Raw genomic sequence first — 23,254 nt, 5'->3', positions numbered from 1 at the left:
TTTCAATAAAGTTCACTGTGTGTATTTTTGTAAAATCCAAACAGTTTTTTTGCTCAAACTTTAAGAGTTTTAAAAAAATAAATAAACAAAACTATAGCTTTTAAAATGAGTGAGAGATCAATTTAGAAAAAAACGCGTTTAGTTTTAAATGTGAAGTTCACCGAAATAAATCGAATTGCTAAGTTTTGCCTTAAAATACATTGGACCTGCGATGTTGAAAACTTGTTTTATTTTTTTTATGTAGCACGTAGTAATAACAGATATTAGCTATTAAAAAAAAAAAACTTTCAAAACTCAAGTTCTTTAAATGTGTCGTATCACATAAATCTTTTCGAAGAGTTGTACTTCTCCGAAACCGATTTTCATAAACGTTTTTTTTATCTATTTGGTAGGTATGAGAATAGGTCGTAAAGAGTATATTTCATAGCGCTAGGTAATTAGGGTGTCCTTATCCAGAATTTTTTTATCTACCAAACGTCAAAATGACGCGACGTTCCCGCAAAAAATCAGAGAACTCGCTTTGATTTAAATTTTTATTTCTTGCCATCTTTTGTTTGTTAACAAATAAAGTGTTATTTCGCTCTTCTACTCTTTGCGTGGGTGTTTCGGTAGTTGGGAAATTAGCGATTGAAAAAAGGGAGAGTCGGGATAAAAGGGTGAAAATTTAGGATTATGTGTATTTTTTGATGCCAGTGCCAAATGAAAACGTTGCAAAAAAAAAAAAGTGTTTAAAAGTATACCTTAATTAAACTCTTGACAGTTTCGGCGGGACAAAGTGGATGTTTTTTTTTTTTTTGGATGTACGAGCATTATTTCAATCATTCTCGCCAAAATACGGTCTAATAACGGTATTGCACTGACCGTTGTATTATCTGGCATTGCAGCAACCACGGAGTAGGCAGCAACTTTATTGGATGGAGGCAGAACAGGTCATTCAACACTTACGCTGCCACCGAATATTCAAAATAACCCAGACGCAGTGAGCGGCATAAGAAAGCTATCGTTCATGGCTACGGTACTGAAACAATGCAAAATTATCATTTGAGATGAAAATTATCATTTGCCCCGCACACATGAGGTCTGAACTTACACTGGATGAAATCTCAGAGATTTTTAATGCTGTAATACTTTTGCGAATATAAGTTTGTATTATATTTAAAAATATGTATACACTATATATAGTGGTGTATTAATAAGAGGGGGTAGGGTACTGTAGCACCCTTTTCCCATTTGGTCAAAGCTTACAATAGATTAAATTGGGATCTGCAATGGTATGGGAAGGCTTGGAGGAAATAGTTTCGCTCCGCGATGGAGGCTTTTTAATCTGAAAGTTATTGCTTTAAAATTAAACTACTTCTTTCCCTGTTTAAGGAGGCTGTACCCCCCCTCCCGCCACCGCCATGAGGTCCAAACTTAGATAAAACCGAGACTAGATAAAATCGTAATTTTGAAGATTTTAAATACTTCAATACTTTTGCGAATTTAAGCATACATTATATTTAAATAAATATATATTATGTATAGGGTGTGGCGTATCAATGGTGAGTTGAAAGGGGGGTGGGGTAAATGAACTGTAGTTCTTTCTCCCATTTGGTCAAAACTTACCCTAATGTTTTCCTACAAATAGGAAAATTTTAAGTATTTGGAATGTAAAAAAAAAGTTTTACTTTGAATGTGTTACACGAAAACTTGAAACAAACATCATGAAGAAATCTTTTTATTAAAAAATTCCAGAACATGCTGATAATGGGGAAAAAATAAGAAAAATTTTGCGCAATGTTTTTAATGAAGCTGCTGAAAATATCATGCACATATTTCTCAACGCCACTTTTCCAATCGGTTTTTGAACGAAAATTGGTGTACTGTGCAGAAGATGATATTCAAGTTTGATGCTTTAGCAGAGTTCATCCAGTCACCATATAAAACTTCTTACACTTCACTAGCGTTCATGAAGTTGAGGTCCCACCTGAAATAAAAACCATTATGAAGCAATAGAGCAAAAAGAATAATCAACTAATTACAACATGTTACTGGTAGAGCATGTTTGTGCTAACAATGTGAAGTCTTTCAATCTATTCCCTTGTAAAGCTATTCTGCCGTTCTAATTACATAAGTCGTAACGCGGTATCGTAAAATCTACTGGTAACGCTACGGGTAGATCATGTTTGTGCTAGCAATGTGGATTCTATCTATTCGCTTGTAAAGCTATTCTGCCGTGCTAAACACAAAAGTCGTAACGCGGTGTCGTAAAAGTCACTGGTAACGCAACGGGTAGAGCATGTTTGTGCTAGCAATGTGAAGTCTGTCAATTTATTCGCTTAAAGCTACTCTGCCGTGCTAAGCACAAAAGTCGTAACGCCGTCGTAAAAGTTACTGGTATCTCTACAAGTAGAGCATGTTTTTGCTTAATGTGGTTTCTGTTAATCTATTTGCTTGTAGAGCTGTTCTACCGTGCTAAGCACACAAGTCGTATCTGCAGCTGAGCTCAAAATGAGATATTGCTTTTTAAAGTTTTATACCTCCACTACCTTGATTCAGATGCCACTTTTTAAGAATTTCTTAAAAAATGTATCCCATTCACAAATGACCATAAAACATTGCATATAGGTAAATTGTGTTAGGAAGAACCATCTGGTAACAAAAAGTCGATTTTGATTTTCAAAAATGGAGATACGACTTTTGTGCTTAGCACCGCAGCATTGCCAATACCGTACTTGGTTTCTTCGTTTTGGCTTCTCCACTTCACTTACTTATAAAGCAATTGCCAATACCGTACTTGGTTTCTTCTTTTTGGCCTTTTCACTTCACTTACTTATAAAGCTGTTGCCAAAACCGTACTTGTTTTCTTGTTGCCACTTTTTCACTTCACTTGCTTTCCCATCGAAAGAACATCATAGCAGAAAAACGAAGGAAAGTTAATGAGCTTAATTTATTTTAGCAATGTATTTGTCAAAAATGTTTGCTAAAAACAAAACAAAGCCAAAAATTAATTAGCTAATAAAAGTTTGAAAAACCAGGGATGTGTATATGTCTGCCCCCTACCCAACACCTTTTGAAAGAATTGTCCGATTCAATGAAAATATCCCCCCCCCCCCTCCTTCCAAAAAATCGTCAATACACCGATTTTTTTTTTTTTTTTTTTTTTTGATGCAAACAATTTTTTGTACGTTTTTGATGAGTTCAAAAAAGAAAAAGTAAAAATTTATCCTGTACAGAAATCTAAATAATATTAAAATTCTTATTAAAATACGGCATGTGAATTTTCTTCTGGAAAATTTTGTTGAAAGATCTTTTGAGAGTGACAGAAAAATCCTCACTAAGGAAGTCTGTAAATGTAGTTTCACTGCTAAAGCACTTTCAATGCAGGAAAACGACGGGACGCGACAACGTGTTCCATAGACCAGTTCTCTTTCCCGATGCTAAACGTTACTATAAAAACATACTGCAGTTCATAAGGCTTAGCTTTGTAGAAAAACAACCAACTTTTCGTTTCTTAGTAATATACGATTTTTATTTCATTTATTCATTTTTCTTTTCAAATCTTCATTTAGATTTCGATTTTAGCTCATCCAGTATAATTGATTTACTTCTTTTCCTAGAGCTTCTCTTACAAAAGTCTCTTACTTTATCTTCTGCATTTAGTTTGAAAAATATTTGCTAAAACATTAAACTTATGAACTTTTTTTACATTGAATGTGCATCGGTATTTTTATTTATAGTGCTGTAGTAAAAAAAATCTATTCACACATTTTTCCCCCCCTTTAGTGTATGTGCCATTGTGGACGAACTTTTGTTTGGCCAAATAAGCTCACTTTATATTATTTATGGCACCTTCAATTCAAAATGCAGACAATTTTTTCAAAAGAGGTGGTTTGAAACTAGTTTACATTAACTGCATTATTCTTACAATAGTAGGTATATATTTCAGTGGATGAGGTGCCCCCCCCCCTCTTCAACTGCAGCACTGTTTACTTATGATAAGGACAAAAATTACATTGTGTTGACTATCGATTCTGGTTTACGTTCATACATATGCTTTTTTTTTTTTTTTTTTTTTGACGCCGATGGCGATTAGCAAACTGATACTTGAACTTCTGCAAAATAAAGTGGTGTTGATTTATACTTTTTCGCAAGAAAACAAAATAGTGCCAAGCGTGCTAAAGCTGTTGCAGCATATCTACTGTCCATATTTCTAATGCGTTCAACTTTCAAAATATTTTAGAAACAATGAATCCAAAATTTAAAGTTTTAAGTCTACAGAAGAGACAAGTACAGAACAATCGCGTTTTTGCCGGATGGTAGATGCCGCAGTGTGATCTGTCTTTCGTACTAAATCTATGATATTGTACAATTTTGTAATTCAAATTTTTACGGATCTCTTGGCGTTTTTGAGATAGGAGTCCTAACTCTGTGGTTTTCCATCAAGTGGCGCTGTACTTTGCCACTTTACTATGTCTAGACATCTCGTTTATAGGTACAGTAGCAAGAGTTTAAAAGATGAGTCCATGAGAACGGACTTGATTAGACATACTGATTTTATGTAATAGGTACTACGTACATTAATCTAGAGTACTGGTACTCAAAAAAAATTGCATTTGAACTCATTTTATTTTTTTCATTTTGATAAATTTTCTATTTACAATTGCACTTATTATGCCCTACAGTACAATGGACGTCTGACCTTCAGAGAGTTAATCTCTTCTTAAGATAAAAGGAAAGGAATAATTTACATTGACACAAGTCCAATAACCATCTCAATACTTTATTGGTGATGCAAACTGGCTTTCTGCACCCCTAGTATAGCAAATGTGGTTGATTAATAATTCCTTTCTACATAGGAGTTCAAGTTATCAAAGCCGAACCATGTACTTAATGCAACTTTATAACTCTCTAATTTAAATATGTAACTTCCAATTTAAGTGAAGCGTACCTTCGAGCCGGCACCAGTTTTCGCGCTTCGAAGTGTCTTCCGTCCCTGGACATGTAGACCGACATGGATCCAACGGTGGTGGTTGTGTCGCAGTTGGAGACGTAGGTGCTGGTCTGGGATGCCCTCGACTTCCAGGTGTAGCGGTGGTTGGGGTTACGACGCAGAGCGGCCCTTACGTACGCCTTGCGCAAAACCGTCTGCACCTGCGAGAAAAAAAACGACACCTATGACGACAGCGACTGAATCTTTGTTGCAAACGCCATTGGTTCTACATATTTTAATTAATAATACTAGGGACTCCGCTCCCTGCTCGTTTTCCTGTCAACCCCCGTACTCCCGTTCGTCACCTGCGGTGACTCAATGCCGCATGTGGCGAGTCACAATTGAGGCATTGAGCAGCAAAGGGATGCAAGTGGCAAAATTGAAAATTTGGAGATAACCAGTACAAATGGTAGGTGAACCTCTCCTCTGTCTTGGGACAAGAGATTGTGCTAGTAGCCCTGGTATGTGCTGCTGTACAGCATGCTTTAGAAAAAAATTTCAATGAAAACCTACCTAGGATCTGATATTTAAACGCGTTTTACTCGAAACTTAAAATTGTCCACTTGCATCCCTTTGCTTCTCACTGCCTCAATTGATGATTTTAGGGGAGCCAGGGCATCCTCAGGACTAGATGTCCGGCCCCTGAAGGTTTAGAGAAGTGAGACAAGGCGGAATGACTTATATAGATGAGACTTGTTTCTTTAAAAAAAATCTGTTACTGGAAAGAAAGAACTGTTCTCGGTACTACAGAATAAATACACATGTGTCTATCTCACACAACAACGGGTAACTAATTTCTTTTCTTTTGTATATTTTTAAAAGATATGGATTCAACTAATCAGCTATTATTTCATTTATTTCCATTAGTATCTTATAAGCTTGTTTTGCACCAATCAAAGAAGGGGGGGGGGGCGCTATAAGTACAAGGCACACAACCCGTTATTGGTACCTTATTGCGTTTCAAGTTTGAATAGGGCAATAAAATAGAAGTACTTACCTCAACATTCATAAAACAATACAGGATTGACACGAAAATTCCCTAAAAAAAAAAGAACCAACATTAATTACACATCACACAAGTCAATAACATGCTGTCTGACCACCAATGAGATGGAATAGAGAACATCTAGTTTACAGGCGGAAATACACGCATCTAATTGTTTTCATTGATACCAGCTTTTGCGTATGAGTGTTAGCCTCTAAATTAATCACATTGAAATAAATGACACACTCGCATCAAATTTTTACTTTTCTCCCTCATTCAGGTAGACTCGTCTCAACTGGACGTTTGCCAATTCCATGCCAACTGTGGGCAGAGAGTACTCGTATGCAGTTATTGTTCGAAAACATTGCAAAGAAACAGTGCATTATGTAAGTTACAAACTCATGCGTTTAATTTGGATGTTTTAGTTAAAGCAAAAGTCAGCTTACTGATACTTGTGATATATAACCGTATAGTAATATACTAGGTTTTCCTATAGAGGATCCGATAGTACACTTAGTTACTGTGTCATTCTTTAAAATACGAAACGTTTCTCCAAAATAAGATCGTTAATAAACTGTTTATAAATATCCATTTTGCATGATGCTAGAGAAATTAAAATCAAAAGTAGGGACAGAATTTCAAGCCTGGATTTTCTTGATATTTTTGTCAAATATGTTGATAACTGTATTGTTTTGTTTTTAATTATTATTATTATTTAGTAAAGTTTTCTTCTTTCAGCAACGAAAAATGTAACCATAATTGACAGATACATACCATAGAGTATTTTGGGAAAAAATTTACAGAATTACAATTGTAGTGGTTTTACAAATCTACTTTTTGTGAGAAATAACATGGATGAAAATTTTCTTACGTATTTTGTTCTGTGAAACATTTTAACCTGGGGCTGATTTTAAATATTAATAATGCTAAAAAGAAAATAAACGTCAATCATTCAAGAAACCACAATTGAATAAACGTTAGGATGGCACTAAAAATGATAGTCATGTTCCAATTTTGTAGCAACTTCTGGCATAACGCAAAGACACCTTTTTTTCTTCAATCGATGCCCGCATTTCGTCTTCACACTTATTGTTTTACACTACGTAATTATTTCCACCTTGAAAAATATTCCATTTTTATAAGATGTGTGAAAGTAAAAATTATTAAACTATAAGAAAAGAATCGCTATGGAAAATAAAAGAATGCAAATATTTCACTTTAAAGAGTAACGAAAAAAAAAAAGTGTGGTTAAACCAAAATTTTCCGCCCCTGAAAATTTGCAGCCCTACTCTGCCTATTGGTAAATTTGCCCTTGACGTCAACGTTGAATTGCCGTTAGATAGCGCTGTCCTCCGTACCGGAAGTTCACTTTTTGAGGCGATAGGCATTTAGTATTACGGGGGCGTTGTAGCAATCAAGTTCAGTTCAAGTCATGGAGCTAACATGGGCACCCACATGCAAAATTTTAAGGGGGAACTGAAATATTTTCCCCACGGTTTAGTTGGATAGTTTCCCCATGGAAACTGATTTCAGTACAGATTAGAGTTATTAAAATTCGACATTTTCAATGACTTATTCATTAATGGCTGGAGAAGAAATGTTTTTGCATTTTTGCAAAGAAAAAAGTACTAAAAGCAATAAAGTTCCAATTTCTAAAGAGGGGGAGAGAGGGCTTGAGACCCTACTTGCCCCCCCCCCCATATGGGCGCCCTTGGGAGCTAGTATCGCTCGATGTAGCTCCCAATAGCTCCATGAGTTCAAGTACGAAAGGTGACGAGTTGAAGAAAATGAGTCTTGTCAAACCTGCGAAGATTGCAGAGTGGCGTTCGTGATCATGTAGGCTTCTTCCAGTTTGCTGTCGTCTCGCGGGTTCACGCAGAACAGCAAGTGGGTGATGCCCAAGAGCGGGAAGAGCAATGCAGTGGCTTTCATTGCTCGTCTGGAAACAGAAAATACGCAGAATTTAGAGGAATTAAAATATTAACAACCTCGTATTCATTTCTAAAGTATGACGAATACGAAATTCTTAAGCGATATTAGGGGGAATAAAAAAAGTTTTGAAGAAATATCGATAACTACCGCATTCAAGCGTTATAAGTTTAATAAAATAAATAGCGTATAAATGTCCATTCCGATAGGGTCAGATTTCACCTTACCCCCTCCTCCCTTTGTCACATGTCACTCTATTTTTCATATATATTCTAAAAAGGATTCGTGATGTTACACTTCTTGTTAAACCCCCTCCTTCTCTATTGTCATAATTGCACAAACTAAAGCGTGACATCATTTGTAGACTACCCCTCTTTAGATTCTTCAAGAAATCGTTTCCGTATTTTTGTTAGTCTATAAACGCTTGCACTGAGTTGTCCGGAAGTGCACGTTCTCTCTTCATATTTCAACATTATATTAGTGAGTATTGAATGTTTGTCAGTTGCTTGAAGCTTTGAGAGCCACAAGCATCGGTATGAACACCATGCATGTCGTGACACAGCAAAATTTAGCTCCATGTTCTTGCAGATGTTTTTAAGAGATCTTCATCAGCTCATTTAGTTTGGTCTTCGAGAAATCCCGATATAACGATACCAGACAATGCTCTTTGAGATTTCATAAAACATAAAGAAAGAAACACTCGATATCATATAATGCATGGATAGGGGTGTGTTTCTTTTAGTCAAAAGTACTTCTTTTAGTCACTGAAGCTGATAGAATAAGCAAAAAAAAAAAAAAAAAAAAAGACATGGAGCCAGAAAATACTTTTATCTTCCCAACATTTAATTTTTAATAAATTTTTTTGAATGTCAGATTTCTCAAACATGATGTTTCATCGTGAGACGTGACAAGTATTAAAAACCATCTTGAATCAGAGTGCGTGGTTGTCTGTTTTTGGCAAGATATCGCTTTTTTGTGATTTTTCATTGTGAGCAATTGTTAGCGGAACGATAATTGTTAGTTAGATAAACGATTCATTCGGCGAAGTTTGGCAATGTGCTGAAACTTTGTTCTGGTAACCCTAGCAACTTGTTCACTTGTGACGTCAGCAGCGAAAATGAAAACAGCGACTGAAGGTCTTTTATGATAATTTTTTAGAGGAAAAATAAGTAAAAATTAAGGGAAAAAAACCCTAACCCCGTGTTTTCGACCATGCTCTTTCAGAAAAAACAAAAAATGTTTTTGAAAAATGAGAAACAACCCAATTACGAACAGCCGTGGAACATGCCTTCACTCTTGTGACTCCGGAATATCTCTGCAAAACATTTACGAGAACGAGGCTCAGAATTCAGCTGTGTTGCGATGTGCATGGTGTTCATACCGATGTTTATAAGTCTAAAATCTTTAGGGTAACAGCGTATAGCAAACATTTCACTAAAACTAACATAGTATTGAAAATAGGGAGAGTGGGAGTACGTCTACTTACAGACCACTTTGTATTACGAAACAACTATTTAGTTTATTCTAATCCCATATTGTGATAAAATGATTTAGATTCTGTCATGGTTGTTGGAGAAATTAAAAACACTAACTAATTTTGCTTACCTTATTTGAACAATTTCAAAAGTTGAACTAGTCTTCATTTTTGTCACCAGAATACGCACAATATTGATTAAGAAGATAAAATTAATCTGAAATATAAGTAGCAATTAAAAACAGTTTTAACATTCTTGTAATTTAAAAATATTGAATTTAAATTAATCTTGATGTTTTTTGACTTAGGAGAGCTTATTATGATTTTTTTTAAACGTTAAGCGTACGCACCAGATTTTTTCATTAGTGTAAAATCAAATCAATTAGTCATGGGGCGGACTACTGCCGTAGGCAGGTGTACGGCAGGATCTGCAGAAATGAATTTCCGAGGTATTTGAAGAAACGCATTTGAATTCAATTCTAACAATAGTGAAACAATGTTGGACAAATGAGCAGGGTTATATAGTTAAGCTAAAGTAGGAGAGATAACAAAAGTGCAAAAAAAAAAAAAAAAAAAAATGTTGTTACTGCCCTGCCACGAATTGTTGCATTGCATAAATTGTTCTAACCAGTAGAGCCGAAAAAACTCTTTTTTTTTTTTTAATTTCGAAGTTGTAACAGCGCGGAAAAGTTGCGAATTATAAAGACAAACAAAGGGAAAAAAGAGTTATGGAAATCGACTGACATCTTCCGTTTGCGCATGAGGCCCAAAATTTGACAAAATATGAAAAAAAAAAAAAAAAAAAAAAAAATCATTTTTGAGATTTTTTTAAAATTTTTTAAATTAGATGTATTCTTAATGTAATAGTTTGTAACGTTTTTAAACAGAGCCTCAAAACATTGTGTTTAAATTTGGTATCGATCAGCTAATATCTTTCGGTCGCGCAAGGGTCCCAAAATTTTCCAAAATAATGAAAAAGTTACATTTTTATGGGTTTTCGGTATTTGATGAATAATCAGTATTTAAATATAATAGACGAAGCATTTTTTCGGTCGAACGGAAAACGAGATGGAAAAAAAAAAACTGTTAGATTCAGTCAATGTTTTCCGGTAGCGCAAAGTCTTAGAAACTCTCCTGCGCAGACGTCGGACAGCAATCCAGATAACGTCACTCGCCTGGCTGGGGCGCTCCATTCCACGCCATCCCCGCCATCCTAGAACCACGTTAGCAGTCTCTCAACATTTTTTTTTTCATTCTGCATCTTTTAGTAGTGATCTCAGTAAACTATTATTTAGTTCGATCTAGCTGTTTTAGTTCTGCTACTCTTGTAGTTATCTGTCATGATATATGACTATGCAATGAGCAGTTTGTCTCTTCCATTTCAATGAGTTGCCATTCCATCACATGTGTCAGCTCTTGGACGGTAAGACAACGGGGTCTAGTACCTCTAAAGGGTCAATTGGGGGGGGGGGGAGTTAGTTGCGACTGCCAGAATCTTCCGGGAGTTAACTTTCAGAGTATTGATTGCCTAGTCCAGAGATGGACCAAAACGTGTTCAGCAAAGATCAGCATCATTAATTCGATATTTCAAAGGCAATTGAATCAGGAACCTGTAAAGAAGATTTGACTGCACGAAATCCTCGGCGTTTATCACATTCCAGGTGGTTTGACAAAGGCAAATAGAACTTACGGATTGTGTATATAAGTGAGGGAAGCCTCGCATCTGAACTTCAAGAATTAGTATAGTTAACACTAAAATTATTCATGCCAATGTGGTTTTCTATCAAATCATTTTAAGACAGCCCAAAACTTGTTTACCAAGCAATACAATATATCAGGTACTTGCCAAAACCTTTGCCTATGTTGTCAACCCTGTGATCGAACGGAATGGTTTTTTCGCTCACCCAGAAAACTTACTGTTTAGCCATGACTCAAGATGACAATAAATACATAAATGTTCGGGGCTCGAAGAATTCTGAAGTCAAGAAAGATAGATCCAAGAAGAAGAACAGAACATTCACGCAAAAGTCAACTTCTATGTGCAAGAATGCTCAGAAATGGTCAACTCTGGATGTTGTGTAAATTATCTTCTTCCCCATTGTTGGTAATCAGTGAGGACGACACCATTGAATCACACATCGACAGTGACTCAATCCCTGACTTTGATGACCTATTTGCTGGTGAAGCTAGGCATGGATGATCTGGACAGTAGGGTGGTTCTTATAAATTCGTCTCGAGATTCAGCTCCACAACCTTTTCCTGAGAATACCGTGACGAGTTTTACGCAGCGTTCAATGGTCTGCTTGTGCACTGGAAATTGCTTGAAAATAATGTTCCAGACAGCCAACAAACTTTTCACCAAGACCAATTGTCCCTTTAGAGGTACTGTGCTCCGTTGTTTTGCCATCCAAGAGCTTAAACTTGTGGCGAAATGGCAACTCATTGAAATGGAGGAGACGAACTGCCCATTGCACAGGCATATATCGTGACAGAAAACTACAAGAGTTGTAGAATGAAAACAGCTAGATCGAACTAAATAATAGTTTACTGAGATCACTACAGACAGATGCAGACAGAAAAAACAATGATGGCAGACAGTTAACATGATTCTAGGAAGGTGAGGATGGCGTGGGGGAGAGCATCTCCAGCCAGGCGAGTGACGTTGTCTAAATTGCTGTCCGACGTCTGCGTACAAGAATTTCTAAGGCTTTGCGCTACTGGAAAACATTGACTGAACCTAACAGTTTTTTTTCTATCTCATTTTTAGTTCGACTGAAAAAATACTTCGTCTATTAAATTTAAATACTAATTATTCATCATATACAGAAAACCCATAAAAATGTAACTTTTTCATTATTTTGGTAAATTTTAGGACCCATGCGCGACCGAAAGGTATTAGCTGATCGAAACCAAATTTAAACACTGTGTTTTGAGGCTTTGTTTAAAAACGTTACAAACTGTTACATTAAGAAAACATCTAATTAAAAAAAAATTAATCTCAAAAATGAAGTTTTTTTCATATTTTGTCAAACTTTAGGCCCCATGCGCAAACGAAAGATATCAATCGAATTCCATAATATTTTTTTTCCTTTGTTTGTCTTTATAATTCGCAACTTTTCTGCGCTATTACAACTTCGAAATAAAAAAATGAGTTTTTTTCGCCCCACCCTAAATGTACACATTGTCCCGTTGGAACCAAGGAGGATAGAAGAAAGGGGAGACGCTCAACGCAACAAAACCTGAAGCTAAAACCGTAACCGGTTTTAACTGACGCGGGGAAAAGTCTACCCAAAACATTCGACTTTGAAGGGAGGGCTTTATCATTACTATTTTACCTAGAATGCTATGTTTAATAGTGAATATTTTCTGTTGATTTAACTAAAATGCCCGCTTGTGTTGCGTACGGGTGTACAAATAGAACGGGAAACAAGATTCCAGGGATATCTTTCGTGCCATTATAAAAGAATATTTAAATGTAAGGTTTAGGTATTAGGGAAAAAATATTGAAAAAAAAAACAGCAATTCACTTAGACAATTATATTCAAAATTATTGCACTTTAAATTGCAATAGTGGGTAATACAAAGGGTTAGACATTTTGCAGGCAAGAAGTCATTTATGCAAGGACAGTGGAAAAAATGGCAAAAACAGAATTAGAGAAAGTTGAATTGAGTTCTGTTAACAAAGATATCGGAATGAAATTTTTCATGTTTTCGTGTCTAAAATGTTAAATTGCATCAGTGGGACACTAATCCATTGTTTTAGTGAAATGCTTTTCTTTTTTATTTTATGAATGCAGAAAGAAAGTGGAGAGTAAAAAGCAATAAAAATCAACTCACTGACTTTGGTATAAAATATTAAACTGTCCTAACTATTAAATAAGAAATTCTCATCTTTTAATTTTTGCAGGGAAGTAGGGTAAATTTTGAAATACCAACAGAGTAATTAAAATTATAAGAGGTCAACTATGATTATATAGTGTGAAATATAAATGTGATAAAAATGTATAATTCATACTAAATGAAATTTTATTATTGACAATTACTCCTAAAAATAGTCAAAGCTCATTCAAATTCAGTTGGATCTGGTATATCAGGATATTTTTTTAAACATTGCATTGCAATATGCAAATTTTAAATCATTATCTATTTCCCCTACTTTACTTTAAATTGTTTTAATTATACATTTATATTAATGAAGAACCTGGTCTTGGTCTGCTTTAATTTAAGTTTCAATTGGATTATTCAAATTGTACAATTGTTGTACTTGTTTTCCCAGTTTTTGCCACTATCCTGGCAAAAATAACCTTTTGCGGGCAGGACGACCAACCTCATAAAAACTTTAGACTGTTATTCGTTTTCCAGATTTCATTTAGATTTTCAAGCTATTTAATTTTGACAGAAAATAGTCAAATAGTATAGAAAATTATCTTTTTTCTCTAAAGAAATAATACGTTTTTTTTTCTCTTGACTGGAGAAATTGATACCCGAGGAAAAGTAGTTGAGAACTGGTAATGTCTAGTCCTTTTAGACAATCATCCTTTGCATTTATTTTCCTGTCTCAAATACAAATTGTAAATTCAATTTTTATTTAAAAAAAAACATCTTTGGAAGCATTCGTTTAAGCAAGTTTAATATAACATTTATTTTAAGGTAGATGTCAAAGAAAATTAAAACTAGAATTTAATTAAAGCATGTTTAATATCTTTTATTAATTTACTGAGGGCAAAATTAAAAAAACTACAAAAGTTGTCTGTAAAAATTCCATTTTTTGTTCCCTTTTGAAAATTGGCAAAAAAATCTATTTTTGCTGGAAGGGGAAAACCGTGGTTTTTTTCACATGTAACAAAATACTTGCCAACCCTGGCAACACAACTTGAATAACTCATTTCTTGTTCGAAATATCTCTACTAGAACCATAGAAAAAAGAGGATAGTGCACATTTTTTTTAATGCAGGAAAACTATAAATTTAGTGCATCATATTATGATATGTAATGATGATTCATCTTATTTTAACCGTCACAATTAAAAACAAGTTTAATATTCCAGATATACAGCGCGTAAAAATGTCTCATTTGTGCAAATGGCTTAAGCAATGCATAAATTTTGAAATACAAGGCAGATTTTTTTTTTAAACTAAACTTATTGAAGAGAGCTCTTGACAAAGAAAATGTAATAGAAAAATTATTTAAATTGTTGGCTATTTTAAGGGTATTTTTTAAGAAATTTAAATTTTTGTTATACATTTGTGTTTTACTTTCAATGTGTCAATATTTGTTGTGTATAATAAAGACATTTTCTGTACTTGGTACATTCTGTAGTTCTTTCAAACAATGTTCAAAATTTAAGATTAAAGGCATCCACATTTTTTAGTATAATTTATTTCTTATGTGTTTATACTCTAATTTAACTAAGCACAGTTTTAGACATACTTTTTCATTAATTAAGTGCGTTTAAGCTACTGAAATTGTGTGGTAGTCGGAGGAAATAAATAACTACTCTACATACCAAAAATGCATTCGCTAATAACAAAAATGAATAAAAAATGAAAAAAAAAATCTCAAAGAAATAGCTTTTTTCATTGTTGTATGTGATAAATAAAGCATTTTTTTTTTTGCTCCGACAATAAAAATCATAAAAGTGCTGCACATTTATTTCTCTTTCTGAACTTTTTCACTATTACTCTACATTGAATACCATTGCTTTCTTGGGTAGAGTTTTCCCCTTCCCCTCTCCCTTACCCGCTCTGTCCACGGATTCAAGTGCGCGCAGCAAATTTACGGCTTTGGGTGTCTCCCCTTTCTTCCATCCTCCTTGGTTGGAACACTCAGAAAGATCAGTCAATTTCTTCGGCAAAAGGCAACACATTTTCGTTAAGTAGATCTTGCTAGGTTATAGCATTCCTTCAGCCAGACGTTGACTATACAAGGAAATCCAAACGTAGCCCAAATTATGAATGGCCTCCACCTTGCTGCATAAGCTGTTTAAAAACATATGAGGTGTTTTGCGCAAACGGTGCCAATAGCAAGAAAAATCGTCTGGTCCATATTTTTTTTCTTTAGGAAAATGTTATTTTTTCATATTTCAATTTCCAGGACATGTGTATTTTTGTCTATCCGATTTGATTCTGCTGGTGTGTTTTAATCATTCGTTAAGAGCTGTTGATTATTCTTAACAAAGTACTTTTTCACACAACTATCGCTGAATCTCTTTTAAGTTCACCCTAACTTGTGTCTTTTCATAATGGCCATTTCCCCCTTGTTTACAGCTTTGGTGGACGGGAATTTCTTCTTGGGCTTAAAACAGGGGGTCGTTTCTTTCTTTTTTCTTTGAAAATGCTCTTGTTAAAAGTCTTTGACCACGAAACACCATAGTTTTGCTTTTCTCAAAACCGCTTGGAGCTCTTTATACGTCATATACACCTGAAACTCACGTTTCAGACACGTTTGAAGGTTTCGAAGTCTGCAAAGCACATTTGTATGCTAAAATAATTTACATATTTCTGTTTCTTCTCCTCAGCACCGTATTCAATACTTCTGAACAGTTTATATACCTATTCGTTTAGTGAAAGTTTCGATCTGTGTTTATATGATTTTGCAACAGCAATATTTAAGATGTTTTAAATTTTCATTAAAGTTAAAGTTGTACAGGCATTGTACCGCTCTTTATTAGATGAAATTATCGTAAAACATTCTGCTACACAAAGTGGCCAAAATACTTTAAAAACCTTCCTAAATTACTAACCTACAAACCATTGATTCTTTATTTTATACAAAAGGAGAATCAACAAAAAATGATTATTGTCCACGCGAGAAACTGAAAATCAAAACTTTAAAATACTTACTCCCAGCGCTCCTATCATTGGACCAGTAATAATCCATACATAAAGGGACCTTCCGTAGCCTTCCCAGCAATCTGTGTTCAACTCCGTGCTCATCACGTAACACCACGATAGGATTACGATAAAAGGTATTCCTGAAATCATATTTAATGCACAAATTTAACAATCAACGCAATAAATGAAAATGTGTGCTTTAGGATGATTCCACTTCAATGAACGCATCAATTGTTTCACAAAAGACCCAAACACTAGATATGGTAGACCAAATCCTCATTATTTTCCTTGTTTCCCTTCTCCTAATCCATACACAAATGTGGGCCAACCCTCCGTGTAAAGACACCTAATTCTCAGGTGTTCTACGTTAAAAGCACCACGTGAAAGAAATATATTGTGTAAAATGGTGTGGGAAGACGTAGTATTCATTGTACTTATAAATTTTCACTGCAAAAGCAGAGTAATAGAAGAAAAGTACAGGTTGATCCATAAGTAACTTCCAGTACATACGAAGCCCCAAAGGCCTATCCGCTGAGCTAATCGAACCAAAATATTAGATATTATTATTTAAAGGCACCCACTCGAGGTAATGTTGCTTGCACAATTGATCACCGTATTGAAAAACCACAACTGGAGTTGGAATGAATGGTGTGTGATAAAAATTGTTAGTAGAAAAATTCAAGAAGAAACACGCTTTTCACACTGCTAGTGAGACATTTTCCTCACAAGTAGTGCTTTGCACGTGAGGTTCTGCGATTGGTGCTTCTATTACTATCTAATCCTACGAATTATGCAAAGTTCAAGCTCCATCTCGTGCTGTCCTAAAATCTTTATAATACCTTTCTTTGCAACTTTATGTCTGCAATTTTCGTCACACGTTAATCGTTTGAATTCCACTTGAGGAAATTCTGCAATACACTCCAGGGGTCATAAGTTCTTTATAACGCTTTTTTTTTTTTGCAAATGCTTTACACTGACAATATTCGCCATACTAGTTTCTTCAATAGGCTGATCAATTTGCACGAGGAGAAAATGGGCGTTGCGATGCGAAAATTTGGAAGTTCGATTACTCTTACCGTAATCGCAATTACTGCACAGCGCATACCTTCAAATGAACACATCTAAGATTTTAGTTCGATTGGTTTAGCAGAGAGACTGCTGGGGCTTCGTATGTAGGGGCAGTTACTCGTGAACGACCCTTTAGAAAAATTCAGTGATAACTTTCTTTGTTAATAAATAAGATAAAAATTTAAGAGTCCCAGTAGCACAATCGGTTGGGAGATGGTTGGTCAACGGTAGGCAATGTCCGCTTTGGCAACCGTTACCCAACCAACCATTTATCAACGAAGGATCAACGATCTGCTACAGTGCTTAACAATTTCCCAACAATGACCGATCGAAAATATTCAAGGTTAACCCAACGATGCCCAGAAACTGTAGGGCCAACGTTGGCTCATCGTTCGTTGCCGACCCACCATTCCCCATAAGTTTTTACCATTTACCACCGTTGGCCAACCATCTCCCCACCGTGCGTGCTACTTGGGAAAAAGAAAAGTACATTTAATAATAACGGATGAAATAATTGTATTTTTTTCATTTTCGAATACATAAGTCGTGCTAAATTTTTAAATCATCCAGTACAAGCGTTCCTTTAAGGACCATATTATATTGTAACCGGATAATAAAAAATATTCTCCGATATAACTTCAAACAAGTTCTAGATCCCATCAAGGTAAAATATTAAAAGTTGATGAAATATTCTCCCGAGGTGTTTCCAAATTTAGTTGAAATTATAATTCAGAGTTAATTTCATTCCGGTTCTTGGCATCAATGGCGAACTTTGTAACCATAGCAACTTCTAGTGTGGGAATAAAATGGATATTTGCGAGGGAATGAGGATGGAAGTTGAATTATGTGTTTAGATAATGAGAAAGTGAGGATCTTCGTGAATGAATTTGAGAAGACATAAATATTCAGGTGCAATTTCGGAATGCGAATTCTAACGGAAAAATAAAAGTAAAATCACACACATAGTATCACACATTCTGAAATAAAAACGAATTTTATGTTAAGAAAAGGATTAGATACGCAGTGTATGATCTATTTAAAAACTAGGAAATCATCCGTCGTTGCATAACGAGTGCAAATTGGTTTTTATAGCTTTCTAATAAATATTTCCTGTAAAATGTGATGCGTTCATACAAATGTATATGAGAGAGAAACGTTTAACATTGATTGAAAAAAAAATAAATAAACATATGCACTAAAAAGCATTAAATAAAATGAGTTTAGGAGTTTTTGTTACAACAATCAAAAATTGTAGTTAAACTTAACATCTTAAAATTCATTTAAATTCTAAAGCAGCCAATAAAATTACAATTAAAAAACTTGAAAGAAAAAATAGACGATAAACAATTTTATTAATGAACAGTTTTTACTATACCGCCTTATATCTACTATGCATTTTTAATTTAAATTTTATTGGCTGCTTTACAATTCAACTAAATAAAGCGATATTAAGATTAACTGCAATTTTTAAGTGCTGTAATCAAGTAACCACATGCTTATTCGCAACTCCGATAAACTATAGGGGGCGCTGCAGTCACTGTCTAATGGCGATGAAAAAGGTAAAACAAACAAATGCCGTAACTTATAACTTGCTTTGACGCTTAGTGAATGACAGTAATCTTTCATCGTGTTTGTGGGAAGCTTACTTTTCTATTCTTCTGAAATTACATTACACCACAAACTGTCTGAAGCCCGTAATTTACCCCAAAGAAAACACGTGGAATGGAATGTTATACCTTTTTCTTTAGTATTGTTAATCACCGCTAAGTAGCGTATTCGAGTTCTGAAGTTGCGAATTTTATTTCTTACTTTTTAGTAAGAACCAAGCTAATAGAAAGTGTTTAGAAAAAAAAAATATTACTTTTTCACATTTAAAAAAACTACTGAGTTCGAAACTTTGTATTTTAATTCTTAGATTAAAATGGACTTCTGTACTTATTTTACTAAAACTTTGAACCTGATATTTAATTTTTCTTGGGCAGTGGAAAGAATATTTCCGACCTTTATCTAAATGGGGTAATTTCCAAAATTTTAAAAAGTATTTTTTTCTGAAAGAGCATGCTTAAAAACATAGGATCTAACCATTTTTGAAACAATTTGTTTAAGTTTAATATTTAAAAAAAAAAATTACTTAAATCGGTACGCTTTCATTGTTTACATTTCTTGCCGATGGCATCACAAATGATGAAATGCCATTCTGTGTTGTCATTCACAGAGCAAAATATTTAATTCGCATTTTTACTCACGTGTATTGGCAACGATATGGTTGATAGCAAGCGTAGAGCGCAATTTAATTCGCTTCTTGATTATCATAACGTGGAAAGCGGTACAAAGACGCGCCAAAGAGCATCATTTGTGACTTCATGAAGACCACGCCTTGTTTAAAAAATCGGACAGTTTAAAAAATTAATTAAAAAATAACTGTTTAGAAAATAAAAGAATTTTCTGGGTCCATGTTATTTTTTTTGCTTATTCTATCAGTTTCAGTGAGCAAAAGTACTACTTTTGACTGATAGAAACAACCCCATTTAACTAACCATTGTTTGCATTTTCACTGCCTTTGGTCCTATGGATTAGAGAGCACCAAAGCCAAATGAAGTATATCTAACATTAAATTCATTTTACTTAATGACAGTACAGGCGTCCCTGGCATAACACGGTTAATTCGTTCCGTGTTGTATCGAAACCATGTTGTACGAGACTTTTTTATAATAACTTTTTACCTTATTTTTTGCGCTAATTAATCATGTGCATAGTAAAAATCATGTCGTGTTGTATCGAAACCGTGTTTCGTGTTATATCGAAACCGTGTTATGCGAAACTTAGAAATAATGTAAACCGAGGGATGTGTACCGTGTTGTATCGAAACCAAGTTTCATAAAAACAAAGTAAAAACTTATTAGAGTTATCAAACATTAACAGAATGTATTAAACAAAAAATAAATTCCCTCTTTTTAAAAGATAATATTCGTGTTATATCAAAACCACGAAGTATTAAATTCAAGTTTCGTACCGTGTAATATCGAAACCGTGCTGGCAAATTAAATTTTAAGCTCCGCTATTTTTCTTATTTCACAGAAATTGACGTATGAGAGGAATCTGTAGAGAAACCAGAATATTTTCGGGGGAAGGAAGGCAAGTTCACACTCAAACCTATGTATGTGTTAATCTATCAACTTATATGTGATAGGAGTGAGTTCATCAGGAGTGAGTTTATAAATTTTTACAGTCGGAACTCCAGTAAGAAATCCAGGATGGGTCACAGTTAGACAAAACAGTGTATACGAGCATCATAAAAGACTAATGACAACACGAGAGAAGAGGATCTTGCTTTATGTGTATGTATCGCGTCAGCATGTTTGCGACCATATCGTCGGCATCATGTTAAACTAACGAATGTGAAAACTGGCACTTTTTAGGAGAGACAAAACAATAATTTTTTCCCACTTGACGTGTTTAGTTATTTTCGATATTTTAATTTTTATAGATAACTTTAAGAGCAAAACTATCGTTTGAAGTGGTCATAACCAGTAAGTAGTCCTTTTTGAGTACTACAGCAAACCATCGAATTTGAAGAACGCGATTCGCGATTTTTCACATTCGTTAGTTTAGCATGGTCCCGACGATATGTTCCTGTCTAATTCTTGATTGTTATCGCCTTTAACCCATTCATAATTTGGCCGCACATTTTCTAATCACCTAGTATACGAAAGCCGCATCAATTTTATGCAAAAAAAAAAAAAAAAAAAAGAGAGAGAAAAATCTAGTGTACTTGTATACATCTTCTGATATTCACATACACGATTTTAGTCAATAAAGCGAGCTGTGCATCACATGACTTCCTTTTGCACCAATTTAATGATTATAGTGGCTTAGAGTAAGCAAGGAAATGCTTTAAATATTTTCATCCCTAGTTCGTCACGAACCGATGCAAAAAGCATTTTACAGAGATTAATTTTTCTAATATCGACAATTTTAACGTGATTTAATGGATAACCCTCTAAATATCGCCAATATCGCCAAACTTAAACCAAAAGAAAAAACATTCTTTTTTCGGAATATTTGTCGCCAACTGAGCGACATATCGCCGAGTTCGCGACCAAAATCTTGGCGATATAAGCCAAGTGTTCGCCAAATTATATCATTTAAGTTTACATTGATATTAACGCTGATTTCCCCCCAAAAAGATGTAAAAGACCCCTTCTGGAACATCCGAATACAACCAAAAGAGGAGGTGCATAAACCCTACTAGGAGTCTACATACCAAATTTCAACTTTCAACGACAAACCGTTTTTGAGTTATACGAGATACGTACATACATACGCACATGCAGATGTCACGAGAAAACTCGCGGTAATTCACTCGGGGATGAAATGGATATTTCGGGCGTTCACACTTTCTTATGCATTGTATGCACGTGCGGTAGGGTCAAAAAAAAAAAAAAAAAAAAACACTCGGCGTTCATTAGGAGATGAGTAAAATGGAAATTTTTTTTTTCACGAGTACAATACTTCCTTTACTGCATAAAAGGAAGTAAAAACTGATAATTATTCCGTTGTCCAAAGAATAATTTAAATAAGCATATAATGTTCAAAATTCTTAATTGCTGCCACGTAGTGTCCTTTGTATAGGCTTTCTCGCTGATAGCTTTATTTGCATATAGATGGAAACACTAAGCTTTAGTAATAGTTGATGCTTTCATTTGCCATGAATTAACATTGTTTCTTCCGAACAAGTTTCATGCATTAGTATGAGCTATTGCACTATTAGTTAAGTTGCTATAGCAACGAAATTTCCTTCTATAGCACAATACTTTCAAATAAATTGCAATTATATATGTAATGAAGGTTGCTTCGAATTTTCACAGGGGTATAATACATCGAGTTCTAAATTTCCAAAATCACATTCTCGCTGATTACCATTTTCGTAATAGTTAACATCAAAGATAACTGGTAGAAAACTAAGAAGTTTCGAGTTCACATTGAACGCTTCAACTTACAGCAAACGATGAAGGACAATTTTTGGAAGTGTCGAAATAAATGAATTTCTAAATGCGAATATCAATTTCAATAACATAGTGGTAGTTAATAGAATTGCTCTTTGAATAATACTTAAATCTTACAGAGACAGAATACTTAAATCTTAAGGAGTTTTTTTTTCAACCCTATTCAACAGATAGATAAATACATGGCGTTTATAAAGTCTTTCACTAATTAAAAAAATACTGACAAAATAAAAAATACTTCAGATTTAAATATCCTTTTTACTTTCCTTTACGTGGTAAAGGGAGTATTATATTCACGAGAAAAAAACTGAAATATCGACCTAAATTTCTACTTTCTCACTCCCAAAGGAATATTGAGTTGTTTTTTCGGCCCGACAGCACGTACATAACCTAAAAGAATTTGTGGAAGCCCGAAATATCCTTTTTGACGATCCCCGAGGTAATTATACAACGAGTTTTCTCGTGATGTCTATATGTGCGTACGTATCTCGCATAACTCTAAAAACAGAATACCGTAGAAAGTTGAAATTCGGTATGTAGACTCTTAGTTGAGTCTAGCTGTGCATCTCCCTTCTTAGTTGCATTCGGATGTTTCAAAAGGGGTATTTTTCACCTTTATGGGGAAAATCAGTGTTAACTTCAATGCAAACTCAAGTGGTATTATAGTTTGGCGAGCACTTGGCGATATATCGCCAAGTTGGCAAAAAAAAAAAAAAAAAAACTTCTGAATCTAGTTTTAATTTGGCTCTATTGGCGATAGTTAGAGAATTATGCATTGAATCACGTTAAAAGTGCCGATATTGGGAAAATTCAGCTCTAAAACGTTTTTTTTGTATCGGTTCGCGACAAACTAGGGATGAAAATATTTAAAGCGTTTCCTTGCTTACCCAAAGCACTATTATCCAAAATTGGCGTAAAAAAAAAGTCATGTGGTGCACACATCAGGTCGTTTACTTTGATTCTTATTTTGTAAAGTGTTTTTTTTTT

The 23,254-nt window shown here is 34.5% G+C and overlaps 1 protein-coding gene across 1 annotated transcript in view; it reads right to left on the bottom strand.

Moving 5' to 3' along the window:
- Positions 1 to 1,737: 1,737 nt before the first annotated feature.
- The window catches only part of LOC129230724 (corticotropin-releasing factor receptor 1-like), a 235,223-nt gene continuing 213,706 nt past the window's right edge, over positions 1,738 to 23,254 (bottom strand). The window contains exons 7-12 of the mRNA XM_054865145.1: positions 16,203 to 16,333; positions 9,492 to 9,577; positions 7,761 to 7,896; positions 5,970 to 6,011; positions 4,931 to 5,133; positions 1,738 to 1,966 (exon numbers count right to left, since the gene is read on the bottom strand). Of these exons, the coding sequence (XP_054721120.1) occupies positions 1,930 to 1,966; positions 4,931 to 5,133; positions 5,970 to 6,011; positions 7,761 to 7,896; positions 9,492 to 9,577; positions 16,203 to 16,333 (635 nt within the window). The 3' untranslated portion in view covers positions 1,738 to 1,929. The remainder of the gene's footprint in view (positions 1,967 to 4,930; positions 5,134 to 5,969; positions 6,012 to 7,760; positions 7,897 to 9,491; positions 9,578 to 16,202; positions 16,334 to 23,254) is intronic.

The sequence above is a fragment of the Uloborus diversus genome, chromosome 9, assembly GCF_026930045.1.
Source record: "Uloborus diversus isolate 005 chromosome 9, Udiv.v.3.1, whole genome shotgun sequence".
Taxonomy (NCBI): domain Eukaryota; kingdom Metazoa; phylum Arthropoda; class Arachnida; order Araneae; family Uloboridae; genus Uloborus; species Uloborus diversus.
Note: the sequence above shows the minus strand (reverse complement) of the source record. Positions and strands in the feature narration are given on the sequence as shown.